The sequence below is a fragment of the Aythya fuligula genome, chromosome Z (assembly GCF_009819795.1).
Source record: "Aythya fuligula isolate bAytFul2 chromosome Z, bAytFul2.pri, whole genome shotgun sequence".
NCBI lineage: Eukaryota > Metazoa > Chordata > Aves > Anseriformes > Anatidae > Aythya > Aythya fuligula.
In genome coordinates, this window is record NC_045593.1 from 13782751 (window position 1) to 13798870 (window position 16120).

Below are 16120 nucleotides of genomic sequence, written 5' to 3' on the forward strand. Positions count from 1 at the left end.
TCTCAATTTTTCCAAATTTTTCATTCAGAGCGCAGCTTACAAAGATCAATTTTGTAATTCCAAGAAAGCAGCAGAGTGAAAAATGTATTAGTGAAGTTAAAAATAAATAATATAGGAAAATTGCCATAAATGCAGCTTGTTAAATTCAGGAAAAAAAGCTGTTGTACTCAAATTTGAAACATCCTGATGACTGTTAAACTCATTTGAACATTTATTCACAGTTACATGATACATTTGCTGGAGACAAGGAAATGGTATGCCAGACACTTTGGGAAGGGCTTAAAACAAATCCTTAGACACCGTGTGGTGAGCAGGGTAGTTGGGAACAGATTAGGCTGGGATTCTCTAAATCTTGTTCTCCCAGAAGCTGGCACTCATGCTGCTGCTTTTAAATTGTTTTGTTTTCCTTTTTTTTTTTTTTTTTTTTTTTTTTTTTCCTTTTGCCTTCCACAAAGCCACGGATTTTTCTGTTTTAAGTTTCTATCAACTGATTGAACGCTGAAAAGCCTAAACCTAGCCTGCAATGTGTAACACTACTACTGATATAAACATATATCATTGAATCTTAATGGTTCTATAATTTTAGGGAATTATAGAGGAAAGAGCCAACTCCTTAAGTGATTTCCCATGGATGCTCATTGCATGAACTTGTTGCACTGTGCTGTGTTAATACTTCTTTAGTATCAGAGTGTAAAGTTCCAAAGCCCTATAAAATATTAAAACCCTTGAGTTGGTCTGCATGGAGTAAATAAGATATTCATATCTCATGCTTTGGGATTTGTTGTTGTTGTTATTACGCTTACCAATCAATATAAACATAGATCGGACTTGAATTGCCTAGCTTGTAGCAGTTTCCCAGATGACCATACTGGTAGACTTGGTGTGTAAATGCAGGAAGAATCAGACCTATTAATGTCTGAAGAAGACTTTACAAGAGTGTAGCACTGAATATAAGGGCCAGATTTTCAAAAGGGCTCAGCTCCCAGGTCAGCAGTACAGTATACAACTTTTTTTCCAGAGAACTTGGCACTGAAGTAGTTGAATTCTTTAGAAAATCTGGCTATAATAAGAGCTGCTGGATATGGAACACTTTTGAAAATCTAGCCCTATTTAGATATCAAAATAGGTCAGGCTACCCTGAAAATCAGGCCTACACACACGGAAAATGTATCTGTCTTTGGGAAAGAAGGTTTTTATTTTACTTTTTAAAATATAGTAAATTTGGGGGAACAATACTAGAATGGGTTGTAAATCTCCATCTTATTAAATCTCACATGTAAAGCATGTAAGGATAAGGCTGACCTGCTGCTGAATCCAAAATCTCTTTAAGAAAAGGAATGAGTTTGAAGAAGGGATGATTCCTGATGCTAGGGCTGCAGCGCTGACAGAGACACTGTATATCTGCGACATAGAACCAATAAAGAAAACATGAAAAATATATCTGGGGGGAGATTAATATAATTTTTTTATTTTTCCAGGCATAGGTCAACATGTGCTATCAGAATACACTGTTCAATGTCTTGAATGTCAGTAAATTCAACAAACAGTAACTATGTATGGATTTGGTGTTGTTCGTCATGTAAGAGTATAAGTAGTGTCACAACATTGTGTGACATTTTCATTTTGCTTGGGCTTGGTGTTATAACTCTGTGGCCTGTATTCTGGTAATTGTTGCTAACTTTGATCAATCCCACCAGCACCTTGTGAAGGTGTTTCTTTGGGAGCTACCAGCATTCTCTTAATGATCTCTGGGAAAGAAAATAACCTTTTATCTGGGAAAGCACAAAATTATTTCACTTTAGCATGTTACTTCATATGCCACTGTTAGTCACTCATTTTGAATTATGTTTTCTGATTTTAGTTAATCTTATTCACAGCACAGTGTGTTCAGTTCTGTCCATCCTGAAGTCATTATCTTCCACTGTACAAGGAAACTTTGGCTAAGTGTGTTTCTTAAGCAGCATTTTACTGATGCCGCCTCCAAAACTACAGTACAGCCTTCCACCACTACTCAGAAAGGTAAAACTAGGTAACAGAATTTTAAAAATTGGTGACATTATACCTGTACCAGAGGTTGAGTTTCCCCCAACCTTAGGAGAAGAGGGGTGATGTGGGAGATAAAGGTGCTAGAGTGAGCCTTGGAAAATCATCCTGTCCTGAGGCTGCTACAGACTTGCTTTGAGGCTTTGCCAGTCCTTCTCAGGCCAGGCTTTCTGTTTTAAAAGTGGAGTTAGGCTGGTTTTGTACTTTTATCCTTTTCCAGTCATGCCACATTAAAGTGTAGGAAGACTTTTATATGCTGGTCAACACAGCTCAATTTAGTCAAGGCTGATAGGCTTAATTAATATTATTACCTTACTAATATTGTGTAGGTGAGTGTCTCCGTATCTTGCAGTGTGTCTTGCAGAAAAAAACTCTCCTTTTCTCTGGACGATGCATGGTAATTACACTAATAACAGATATATTGGACTAGGCAGGGCACATTATATAGCCTGTATATCTCTTTATGAGTGAGCACATCTAATGCTCAAATTAATGTTTTTAAGGTTAAACTTAATGTGAAGGATTCTGAGTACTGGTCATCTGAGAGATCAGAAGGAGCAGGAGAAAACCCTGTTTTCTTAGCACAGAAAATTTCAATGGATGAGGTCTCTTCAGTGCTCCACAAACTCATCAGTTAGCCCAGAGTATTCCTGGGAGTTTCCCATTCCTTAGATCAAACTTATATTGGGCTCAGCCTATAACTGAGGGCTTACACCCCTTTGAAGTGGTTAATAATTTGATTATTTCATACATAAAAGTGCACAATTTGGTCCCCTGTTTGTTGGTGAATATGTAGCAATGCTCTGTGATTATGTAATAAAAGACTTCCTAAACCACAGGCATGCAGGAGACTATGTTAACTATGTGATCCTGATTCAAATTTCCTATTTTTTTTTTTCCTGTGCAAACAAATGTTCTTTCTGGAAATAACAAACAAACAAACAAATAAATAAATAAAAAGCAAACAATACCTAAAACCTGTTCTTCACAATTAATTCCAACTGGAAGGAAATACTTTTGGCTAAGAACAGGCGAGAATTGATTTCCGCTTTATTTTTAGTAAAGATACTTACACATGAAAACCAAACTAGTTCTTTCATATAAAACAAAATCCCTATACCTCCTAAATGTGAACAACCAAGACACAGAAAATGTGAATGTTCTTTTTTTTTTTTTTTTTCTTCAGACTTTTCAGGGTCTCTGAGCTGAGAACAATCACAGCAGAGCTCATCTTTGAAAGAAACTGCTTCAGGATGGCATAAGCCACTGAAAATTGGAGGCTTAGGGGGAAAGCTCCATTGAAGCAGTTAGCTAACCCAAAGGTAGCTAATGATACGGTGTGTGGTGATCCATAAAACCCTCCAGGTGAGAAGTGTGTAGTGTGAAATACACTAGGTTCACAGCAGTTCTTCTACAGAGCACTGTGTAATTACACTCAGGAGTAAGGACTGCACATGGGGAATGCTCTTAAGGATTTTGGCCTTGAAATGAAAGAGATCCACACAATATTGACCCAGGGAACATTTTATCCAACAGGAAGAGGACCACTAGCAGGCTGTGGGGAAAACCATTTCTTCTGTTAGTGACTTGCTGGACATGTAATTGGACAATCAGAAGACACTGGCTTTGTTTTCTTAAAAAAGATCTTTCATTCAGGCATTGCCAAAAGTTATCCCGGATAATTTTTAGACCTGGAAGAGATGAACCATGACAAGGTGCTATCACATTCTGGCTTTTTGTGATTCATATGCCAAGTGTTGATAGATTATCTTCTAATATACCTTGCTGTGTTTTGAAACAGTGCAGACAACAGTTGTGTTAAAAGCAATAGCCCTGAAAAGGGAACAATGAGTTCCCAGTGTACTCAGAGGATAGTGAAGCTGGTGTAACTCACAGAGAAAGATCTCCAAGGCTGGAAGAATCCCAAGGCAAATTATCCTGCACACCTCTCATGATTTTTAAAGTCACTTAAATTTTCTGACACCTGTGAAAATTATGGTGCAGTCAAATATCAACATCTGTGTATGTTTTGAACTTGCAATTTGAATTGCCTTTCTAAAATGAGGGGAAATGAGCATGTTGTGAATGTTGAGCATGCACCTTTCAAATACAGAAATTATTCCAATTTTTCTGATGTGTCGGAGGCATTATTGCACATTATAAAGTTATAAACTGAGACCAGCTTTGTGTTGCTGGTCTTCTGAAAATAAATAAAAAAAAACCCTAAAGGCAAAGATTATAGAGAATTTCACTCAGATTATTCCTGCTTACATGACAAATTTCAGCCAAAAGATCATTTTAGGAAAAAAAATCGAACAAAGCCCATACACTGCAAATGATTGAAAATTAGGATCCAAACTTTTGTGATATAATAAGAGTTACCAGAAGCCAGAACTTGTTACTTGGAACAGAAATGTTAGTTCTGTTTCATATCCTGCTTTCTAGATACTCACAGAAGGCAACATCTTTCTAAAAATAAGCAGGCTTTTTACAAAGATAGCTGTTTTAAGAGGTGATGGTTTTGCAGCTGGTTCTCCAGTCATGTACATGGAGACCAGCATCCTGCTGGCATTTTTAGTTCACGTTCTTGTTTCCTGACATTCCTGTTCCTACATGATCCCATTTCATGCAGGTTGCTGCTGTTTTCATCTCAACTGCACAGTCATGCTAGCAGCACCATGGTATGGGGAGGTGTATGGTCAAGAACTGCAACTCTGTTCATATATACGTGTAGGTTAATGGACTTGGCTTGGTAGCTTGAGATGAGAATGTCTGAGCCATCTACATCTGTGGAGTAGTAAGACATATAAGAACAGTGAAAAAAGAAATCTGCAATATATTAGGGGAAGAAAGTCACAAAGGACTGGGCAATGCTTAAAATGATCAGAAATGGGTAAAGAAAGATGCATTTGAACCAGATAATGCCAAGAGAAGGACACAGCTTGTGTGGTGAGGCAGCTGCTCTGGTGAGGTTTAGGGCCAAGGACTTGAGTATAAAAGCTGTGGAAATCACCAGAACAGGGAACACTTTGAGAGGAGCTGGGAGTATTAGATATTAGCTCTGTTGGTATTGTGGCTGTGCATGGGTCATTTGCTGTTTGCTTTTGTAGCCAGTCTCTTCTTACACTGGGATGTATTTCCATGTCTCATTGTCTTGCAGCAAAGGTTTTTTCTCTCACTGTCACTCTCTCTGCTTCCACATACCAGTTCTTGATTCTGGTTCTTCTGATATATGGCCATGTCCTATGCTACTTTAGTGCAGGGATTCAGGTTTAAAAAACAAACAAACAAACAAACAAACAAACAAAACCCTTCTATTTCTGTTACATATTATTTTCAAATAATTTTATTTTACTTATACATATATATATATATATATATATATTCCTGTTAGAAATAGTTTATGGAGAGACTCGCTGTCTGCAGAAGATAGTGGAATTGTCCTAATCCTTATGGAGGAACTGATGTGGAGAATAATTTCCTGCTCCTTGAGAAGATGCCACATTTGTTCCCTGACCTGTCTTCCTGTAGCCTTTAATAAAACCACAGTTGCATTTGTGCTGGCTTCTCCAGTCATGTTAGGATCATTATACAGTGCTATCTAACTATGACTTTCTGTCAATGCACAGAAGTTATGGTGTAGGTTTAGTGCCATAAGTTAGTATGTTGTTACATAACTCTATTCTTGTAGAAACTCAGAAATTTCTAGTCCTTGTCTGAGTTTGCTTTTATATCTATGAGACCCTCTTCCAGAGTAGAGGGCTGGCTCCACCTAAGTGGTGCAAAAGCATCTTTGCCATTAGGTTGGATGTACCCATGAGTAGGGCTTCAAACTAGGAATGACAAAGGAGAGAAGATGCGACCCCACAGTCAGGTGAGGAAGCAAAGGGTTGGGTTGACAAGAAAAGCAAATGTGGGACCCTGAAACCAGCAACTTGGGAATGGGTCCCATCCCAAATGTATGTACACCAATAAAGAAGTGCAGACAGGACATCATTGTAGTGGAAACTTGCATAAAAAGAAAACATACAAGATGTGGAAGCAGGGTAAGGTGACCCAGGAGGAATACAGACTGTGTCTGAGCATGCAGTATTGTGGTTAGGAAAGCCAAAGTTCAACCTGGTAAGGGACATGAAGGGCAACAGGAAGACTTTCTGCAGTTGTCTCAGCAGCAGGATGAACTGTAGGGAAAATGCAGATGGAAAGAGAACTGGTGACAAAAATCATGCAAAAGGCTGAGGTGCATATTGCCTTCTTCACCTCAGTTTTTACTGGCAACATCAACTGTTAAATATCCTCATGAATGACCTAGGTGGTGGGACAGTGTAACCTCCACAAATTGCTGAAGATACCTAACTGTGAGGAGCTGGGTGATACATCAAAGGGTGGAGTCTGCCATTCAAAGAGACCTCAGCTGGATGGAAAAATGGTCTGACAGGAACCTCACTGAGTTCAACAAAGGGACATGTAAAGTCCTGCATCTGGAGAGGAACGGCCACAAACACCAGTATGTGCCGGGGGCTGACTGGCTGGGTAGCCGTGGTTGATGTGCCCTGTCCTCAGCCCACACATTTTTTGCTTGTTGTATGGCCAGCTTTGACCTCTTTGTACCTTAATCTTTATGTATGAGTGCCGCTGTGTGTGTGTACATAATACACTTGTGTTTGTGAGGTTTTTCTCTCTGAGAAATTTCAATTTTTCCAGAAGCCCCCCTTGAATTTTGTTTCTTGTACAAAGTGAACTACTCCTTCGAGAGTTCACTTTTGCATTTTGTATCTAAGGAACATTGAGAGAGAAATTTTTCTTAGGTAAAGCAAAGAGATTAAGAGACATCAAGGAGAGTATTTTTCAAGTAGCATGAACAATTTTGCTGTGGTTCCAATTGAAGATAATAAGCTTTGGATAGTAAACTCCTGAAAAAATACAGCTTTAAGTGTTATTTATTGATGGGAAAATAAAATTTCAAGTTATTTATTTGGCATTCTCATAGTTTAATAGGCCTTTATACATACATATATATATATATATATGAAGCTATTTTTTTTTTATAATTAATATAGCCTTTGATATGTAGCCTTTGATATATTAATTTGATAATTAATATAGCCTTTGATATGTAGTTACCCTATACATTTACCCATAAGGACTAAGAAAAAAAGTAACAGTCTGATTTTCATCCTTATTTTATCATTTTATTTCAGAATAGTAAAAGTCTACTTAGTATGGATTATTTTTATCAGTAATGCCTAAGAGTTGTTTATGAGCTTTAAGCACTGAGTGATCAGCTTTGCTCATGTTCTCTGGTTTCTGCTTTTGATATAGTTTGGAGGGCCATATGTCTCAGTGTGGCTTATGGCAAACATGCTTGCCATAAACATGAAGAAAACTTCTTAATGTTTAGAATATTAGACTAGACTGAATATTATCAGTGTGGATAAATACTAAACCATTGTAAAATTTAATATAAGCTTCTTGTGATAAAATATAAAAGGAAAGAATAATAGCAGGAGGAGTGACCTGCTCAATTTAGGCACATAATCCATTTTTAATCTTTACGGTCAATGAAACAGTTTTGCTAAAGCAAGCTCCCAAATCTTCCGTGTATTTAATCAGTAGTGGGCACCTGTGGAGAGGTTCCCAGTGCCTGTTACTTAAAGAGGGAGGTGGGCACTTCAACCAGAACATCTGTTTAGAAAGGGTCCCTATCCCACCTGCTGTCTCCTCCCACGTCCTGGTGTCCTGTCACTTGCCCTGTTCTGCTTCTGGAGCACATCTCACAGTTGTGCTCCTAACATCTCAGTTACATATCCCACAAGAGAACAGAGAATAGCATTTTTTCTTCCGTGGAAGTGGGTTGAGTTCCATCAGATAACACCCAAGGCAGCACAGAAGGTGAGGGTGCAGCAAGGTGTCTGCCAGGCTGGTGCAGCAGAGACATCAAGAATTGTGGCAGCCTGCTCCAGAGCTGGGGCTTTGACAGATGAAGTGCAAGCCTGGATTTAGGATGTAAGTGTTAGATTTTGGCTCAGGCTTCCAGAAGTACACCTGATGTTATGCATCCTGAGTGTCTTGGTGGGGCTTTTAAAATGTGTCTATACCATGTCTGTACTGGAAGTAGGAAACACTTCCATTCGGAGAACTATTTCAATTAGTATCTTATATGTGGTTATAATTCATGTAATTATTTTAGCCTTCTCATCAGTAATTATCAGAGACAAAAGGTTGTAAGAGTTATGTGGAGATTGCCCTGTCTGTCCCTCCTCACAAAGGCAGGATAGGTACAAACCAGACCTTTATCTGGAGATAATGCTTTACCCTGCTTTTAGCCTTCAGCACCAGGAATTCCCCACAAAGCTGTGCCAGTGCATAACTAACCATGGGTAGACTATTTTTTTCTTATATCTAAGCTCTTCAGAAATTCTTTAAAAAATCAGTTTCTGATTCTTCTCACAGCTGGAAGGCTGGGTCACTGTGCACCATGCAGAGCTGCTGGCAGCAGAGCCTGGCTGGAGGAGCTCAGGGAGGCAGTGGGGCTTCTCTTCTCTGGCCTTCTTTCCTGCAGTCTCCATGGTGAAGGCAAACCAGGAAAAGCCATGATGAAGTCACCACTGACGTTGTGCCTTCTTGTTTTTAATAGGATTCCCTGTGTTGTACTGTAACTTGTTGGGAGCTTTGCCTCTTTTCTTCCTTTTCCTCGGGTTATAAAAACTCCCAAGAGCATCACCTCAAGTGTACCTGGGGCGGATAACAGACAATATATACTGCAACAGAAAAGCATCGTGTGGGTCCAAAACTGTCATTATGTTGATGTTGAGGTTTTCTGCTGGTTTTATTACAGTATTTTAAAGAACTGAGCAAGATGGGGCTCATCACTCCAAAGGTTTGTGCAGTGCAATCTGGATTGCTGAACAACCGTGCTGCCCCTGTAGTGCCATAATATCTGCGGTGTGTGCACTGTTGCTTATGGTGACGACGTGTAGGTGATCCAGTGGGTCTCCTCATGTCAGGATCCCATGGGTTAGCAATGGTGTGAGGATACACGTTGTGCTCTGATCTGGGCTCTGCCAGGACTGTGACTGGGAAAGGAACCAACTTTCTGCCCCATGTGCAACATCCATCCCCTCTTGCATTACTCTCCAGTAGGCGACTCATGCAGAGCAGTGACCATCAAGATTACTGCATTTTCTGATGCTTTCCATGTTGGTGCTGCTGCTCAGTGCACCACGAGCAGGATCAAGAGGGACCATCTGAGATTCCCTTATTTCAGTCATCATCTTTTGTAATTATTGCGGTTGGGAGATTCTTGCTTTCTTATGTACCCAGCAGTGGGAGCTGGAAAATTCTACAAAGAGATGAAAAGATGGCACATTTTTTTCATTTAGGATTTCCTGACCTTTTTTGGTCTGTCACACTGTCTTCGTGCAGCTGTGGTGTTTACGTAACCAAGTTCAGTCTGTAAAAAGCAGAGAAAGGAAAAAAGACCCTATCATCATTTCAGTGGGAGAGTGTATTATGGGCCACAATACACTTTGTTTCAACACTAGGAGTGGATAGAAGTTTTTTCTCAAAATCAACTTTTCATGATTAAGTACCATTTCAATAAAAATCATTTTTTGATGAATTAATGAAATTAATTAAGTAAAGCTTGAAACAAAAAGAATTTCTCTTTCTGGAGAAGATTTGTTCTGAAAACTTCATTGGAGAATTAGTTGGAACTGTCTTGCATAAGGTTTTTATTCCTGTTTCCTTATTTCACGATGTTTGTAGTGACAGCCAGCATTTCAATTGCAAATTTATCTTGTTTCATGGGACACACATAGAAGGCACATCAACCCAGAAAATATAATCCTTCAGTCAGTACCTCTTAGCAGTTATCCAGAGAAATTGACAAAAAAAAAATAATAATGAAGAAACCATTTCATTTTATTGACCCATAGTCTAAAGATTTTTTTTTTTTTTTTTTTTTTTTTTCTGAAGAGGAAACTAATAAAGATGAAATGAATCATCTTGTTCACCTTAAATGAGTTACCACAGTATTGCAGGTGGCTTGTATCCCTTATATTATTTTTATATTATTTCAGGACCATAAGTACCTTTGCCTAACTGCAAGTCTTGAAACACCATAAAAGCTAAAAAGGAAAGAAAAGATCAAATGCATAATATAATAAAATTATAAACTAAAATATTACAACTCTGATTTTTCAGATATTCCATTCATGAATACTTTAAAAACCACCATTATCTGCACCGTTATAGCCTGTTTCCAGTGTAATTCAGAATGAAAATCAAACTTGAAATGTCCACTAAAACATGATGAGCTTTATCCAGCTCAGCTGAAGCACTTTGGTATTGAAGCTTGTAGACATGACGTATGTATTTGTTTTAAAGGTTATTTTTCACCAGATTTTCTCAGAAACTGCTCTCTTCTGTAGTAAGATTTTGGGGTCACCTCTTGACTGGGAGGAGGAAGGAACTTGCCTCTGTCTGCACTAGCAATTTTCTTGCCGTAGCTGGAGCAGGCACTTCTCTGGTAGCTACCTTGATGGTTGCGTGTAGGAGTTCAATGCACGGGCAGAGGACAAGTTGCACGCCTGTTGGCCTCTGGGGGAGAGCAAAATGCTGCTAGGCACATGGCTGATTTGCATGGATGTATCCTGACCTCCTGTCAGCACCCTCTGAAAGGCCACCAGCACCTCATCTCTCACCCATGGCAAGTGAGAGGGAGCAGGAGGACCATGTCATCCTTAAACTTCTAGGAATCTGTCAGTTCTTTGAATACAGATTGACTTCATTGTGAGTGTTTCCACTGTAAGTAATGGAGGGTGAGCTGAATGAAGGCTGGGGCAGGGTGAGTCGCAATAGCAATGACACCTCTATAGGTGGGATAAGGTAGTTATTTGTTTGTTTGTTTGTTTTTCAAACCATTTTTTATTACAGTTGCTCTTGTGAAGGAGAAATTTAAATAATGGTAAAATTAACTCACGTCAAGAGAGAGTATTTATGTATTCTTCTGCTCCCATGGAGAGCTTGTTTGCTTACTTCTTCACAGTTTTAGCTGTTTTTGTGTATTTTAGGAAGTACAAAACCAAATAGATCTATAAACAAGAAACTAAATAGCTGTAAATGGTGAAGCAAATATGAAATTATCAGTTCAGCACTGTTCATCTATAGCTGAGTCCTCATGCCCTTCTTGTATTTGCTATACTCTTACAGCACATAGTCCTAGTATGTGTGCAAGTGCTCCCCCTCGGTTAATGGCTTCCTTGCTTGGGCCCAAAGGAATTGCTTCCATTACTGGTCTCATCAAAGCATTTTGGACAATGTCAAACTTTCTGTGCTTGGCTGGCTGGAAAGGAGAATGACCATGTTTGCACAGAATGTGATTCATTTTATTTTTATATAAATTGTTCCCCCCTTTTTAATTAATTAATTAATTTATTTTTTAAACAGAGCTTTCTGAGTTATTCACAGGATCCAGATTCAGAGGACAGGACATTTGCAGGGGGGACCACCACTGAAACAGGTCTTCTGTCTGGCAAGAGCTGAGGCAGATGGACTTGTCTGAGGGACAGGAGCAGGGGAAACCTGTGAACATTTGTCCCTTGTTCCAGATGTGTTCCACGGCCCCACGTTGCATCAGCAAGGTGACAGTGAGTGGCCAGCCAGCAGGCAGGCTCTCCTCCAGCAACTCCTTTAGGTTTTGCACTGAGCAGGGTGATGCCTAATTAATTCAGAGAGATTTCATGCTGAATATTGAGATGAGGGGTACTTCTGACCTAAACTGTAGGGGGAGCTACAAGCATCCAGAGTTTTACCCTTGAAAACTCTAACTGTATTTTATAATCTAAGCATGATCTTTGTATTATACAGCCATAAATGTTTAGACCAGTTTCCACGTCGTTTTTAGTGTGCTTACTACTTGATGTTCTGTAAAATCTTACAAAATACCTCAGGCACGCATTTATCTCAAAATAATGTGTTAGTAAAGCAGTAAACATATTGCAGCAGTTGTGATCAGCTGACAAAATGTTTTGATATAATGCTGCAGCATGGCTGTTTGGAAGCCCTGACATCTTCTGTATCTCTGTGGCATAAACATTGCTTGTGTCAGATCCTGCAGCCCCTTTGTCATGGTTACGAAGGAAACGTTCATCCAAAAATGGACATTCTTTGCTCTCTGCCAAGCTGTGTGAAATTCGGACTCTGGCAAGCAAGAAGCATCTCTGAATCCCCAGACGCCCATCAATAAGCTGCAAGATCGGTGGCGGTGACCATGGAAAGCTGTGAGGACAGCCAGGCAGCCTTGCCGGGGCTGGGTTTTCCTTTTTCTCTTGGCTCCTGGTTTGGTCAGGAGGCAGCTGGGTACCAGGCAGGGTAATCGCACACACTCCCCAGGTATTGCTCAGCCACTGACCATCAGCTGGGGCTGCTCCTGGAGGCAGTGCCAGGCTCTGAAGGCACCGATGCCTGATTCCCCAGCATGGGGAGAGATTTTTTAGGGAGAGTCAAGCAAAGGGGATAGAAGCATTGACCTCTCTGGCCCCTTGCTCTCATTTTCACTGGCATAAGTTAGGACTTTTCCTGCAGTGACAATTTACAGGCTGGTGTAACTTAGGTCAGTATTTGGCTCTCTGTGACTCTTTGATCATCTGCAAACTGAAGATAATAGTGTTTAGTAGGGCTGGGTGAATAATTCATGGTGCAGCTCTTTACCAACAGATGTTACCTCTCTGTGTTTGCAGATAGTCTGCAAATGGTTCGCATTTTTTTTCAAATTTATTTGTTGTTCCAAATTATTCACCACATACTTTCTGTAAATAATTTTATTGGCCTACAGTGTGTTCAGAATATGAATCTGAAGCTGTTTTACATGAGTATTTGCCACTGCTGGTTAAAATCTGTTATTTCAGCAACCGTGCCTCGCAGCAAACTTGTCTGATCGAACCTCCCCAGAAAGTAATGTATTAGTTTCTGGCACCTCAGGAACAAGTATAAAGGCCTGTGGGTTGCTCAGCTGCATTGCCTGAAGCACTGGCTGGTTGTTTGTTTAGGACGTGCTCTGCTCCTCCTCGTCCCTTCTCTGGGAGCTGGGTGAAGGGAGGTGCTGACCTGTCCCTGGGAAGAGGCTGAGGGAGGCTGCAGCTCCTTGCTTACTGCCTGGGAAATGGGACAGGCTGGGATGCAGTCTGGGAACGCGGCTGGAGGGTTGTGTTTGTGGAGTAATGCTCTGCTAGCACAGGCTGCAATTCTTTGCAATGCTTCCGTTAACTCTGCTTACACCGTCCTAGTGAATAAGGACAATTCATGCAGTTAGAGCAGCAAGCATGTTTTCCCTCCGTAATGTACAAGTGCAGCATTGTCCTATTACGTCCACAAGATGCTATAAGAGTGAGTTAGTTTTCAGGATTTCTTCCAGGCTGAATTGACAGGAAAGATTCTTGGGGTGTGTAGGAAATGCAAACCTGTAGCATACAACTGGTCATGCCTTTTTCTGAGAGTGTATAATTTGTTTGTTTTCCTCCCCTGTATTGTTTCGATAATAAAATAATTTTTTTTCAAAGACAATTCTTGATGAAGTGCCTGCTGGATATGGCCCTTGTACAGCCTTGCCCAGGACATGGTCACCTTGTTTCCTAGGGATTTTTTTATTATTTTATTTTATTTTTTTAAAGTAAGAATGGCTGAAGCTTCAAGCATAAGGAATGAAAGGGAAAAAAAGTTTGGCCCTCTTAGACCTTGTTTATATTTATCCTTTCATGATTGCATGTAGCACTCTCTGGGACTTCTTGCAGTGGGAAAGAAAAATAAATAGGCAAAAGGACCAGGAAAATAAGGGACTGATAATGTTAACTGAAAGACATAGACCCTAGCTGGTCACCTTTGTTTGTTGCAGTTTAAAAAAAATCATAAAACAAAAGGTTTCCTATCAGTGGGAAAATGCAAGATCACCTTGAAAAGGGACAGAATATCAGGTTTGTTCTTGGTTTAACTTCTTGAGTATTGATATTGATCAATACGCTGCAGAGTTTGTAAGCTGCTAAGTTTTGTATCCAGCTTCAAATCAAATATGTTGGTGGAAGTGACAAGTGTAAATCTGATGTGGGCTTGCTTCACATCTAAAAATGACCTTTACCGTAGCTTGGTTGCTCTTGATGGTTTGTCAGACCTAGGGGGGAAGAAAACATTTTTTCTTTGTCTTTATTTACAATTTTCATAGGTAAGAGAATGCAAAAACATAAATATAATAAAAACATTGTCTAGGAAAAAATGAAGCTGCTGTTAAAACATTTTAATCAGTACTTTGTTGCAGCTGTTTGTTGTATGGGTTTGTTTTCAAGACACTAAATGATGTCTGTTTGGAGAACTTGTGCTAAAAACTTTTGCCTGTTCTTTTCACAAAATGCAAACATGGTCACACCCAGTACGATCCCCACTGATTCACACAGGAGCATTGGTTGGGAGGTCGCCGCCTTGCATGATGACATGTATTGTATGGAGTGGCAAGTGGCTACGTTCCTTCAGGCGGGAGAGCTGCCCTTGCCAATGCTGCCTCTCTCCACAAGGGATCAGCTTTTGCTGCTAGCCCCATGCCACCATTGCAGCACCTTCATTGTTTGTTTTGCCCACAGAGGGCTGATGCTAGCCCCATGCCTGCACAACAATTATAGGAGAGGCCCTGGGCACAGTCTCCCTAGGTCTGATGAGAAATGGAAGAGTTTCTTCTCAGAGCCTCTCTCACTTTGAGGGATGACCGTTTTGTAACCAGCATAATTTTACTAGACAAAGTACACTCGCTTTTCTTTTTATAAACTAATGATATTCCTCAGTTAATTGATAAGGGTTTTTGGTAATACCATCAATGAAACATTACATATTTGAAAACCGGGAACTCCCTGAGGATTATCTCGGTCTCCTGTGTAACACAGTGAAGTTTATATTGCACTGCAGATTTGCTCCAGCTGCAGAGCAGACAAGATCCCACACCTGCCCCTTTCTCAGACATCAGATGCAGCTGCCTACATGATACCAGAGACAAGGAACTCAGGGTTTTCTCATCTTCTCACATTTTTTATTTGAAGCAAGAAAATTAGCCACTGTACTGAAAGGCCAGCCTGTTCAATGGAAAGATAAGGAGGTGGTACTGTGAGGTCAACATAGCCAGATAAAAGTGATGGCAGTGATGGCAAGACCAGAGAACCCATCACCATAGCCTGCAACCAGAGAGGGACAGCAGGAACAGGTCCTTTGTGCTCTTCTCATTGGGTTAAACTTTGCTTCTTCAGCGATTACCCTTTCCATGTATAGCTGTTGTGAAGGGATTGAGGCTTCAGAGGTGGGTGGTCATCAGGAGGCTTCCCAGTGTCTTGTAAAGGTGGATGAGGCAGGGGTTGGTTTGGATTTGGTTTTCCTCACACCAGGATATTTCTGTTGGACGTGGAGCTGCAGGGGGTGAGTTGTCTATGAGGTGTCCTGATCTGATTAACAGCTCCTTACCACCGAGGGGCTCTTCCTCCTCTCTCATCTCTCCTGGCCTCCCTCCCACTGCTGCCTTGGGGCAGGGAGGAGGAGGAGAGGGTTCATGCAGTGCAAATACAAGTAGTGGTCCATGTCTCATGGTTTTTTAAAGAGGTCAGCACATCTCTCCTTCAAGTAGTAGGTGCCATGTGAGCAAAAGGGTGTTTTTCTGTCCCATGGCTTCTGATATGCAACTGTTTTTTTTTTTTTTCTTTTTAGTAGATAGACTGGGGCCTCCTCTGGACATACTTCTGGATTCACTGAACTGCACAGCCTTCAGTGTGCAATGGAGGATGCCAAAGCAGCATGCAAACACCATCACGGGATATACAGTAAGTGATCTCTCATGCTGTTAGCAGGGAGCTCTAGTGCTCTGCCTGGCCTCGGGCCTGTCCGCGAGCATGGCAAAGCAGGCAGGGGAGCCCATTCTCAGAAAATAATGCTGACATTCAGAAAGTGTTCAGGGAATGGCAGAATAGAGCTGACGGAACTGCAACTTTAAGAAAGAAGTGGCTTGTGTGTTAAAAGCAAGCTATGATGGGAATTGGGGTTGGATGCCAAA

The 16120-nt window shown here is 40.5% G+C and overlaps 1 protein-coding gene across 2 annotated transcripts in view; it reads left to right on the plus strand.

Moving 5' to 3' along the window:
- The window catches only part of EGFLAM (EGF like, fibronectin type III and laminin G domains), a 75016-nt gene that overhangs the window by 2092 nt on the left and 56804 nt on the right, over positions 1-16120 (plus strand). For both annotated transcript variants that reach the window (XM_032206368.1, XM_032206369.1), the window contains exon 2: positions 15778-15890. In XM_032206368.1, the coding sequence (XP_032062259.1) occupies positions 15778-15890 (113 nt within the window). The remainder of the gene's footprint in view (positions 1-15777; positions 15891-16120) is intronic.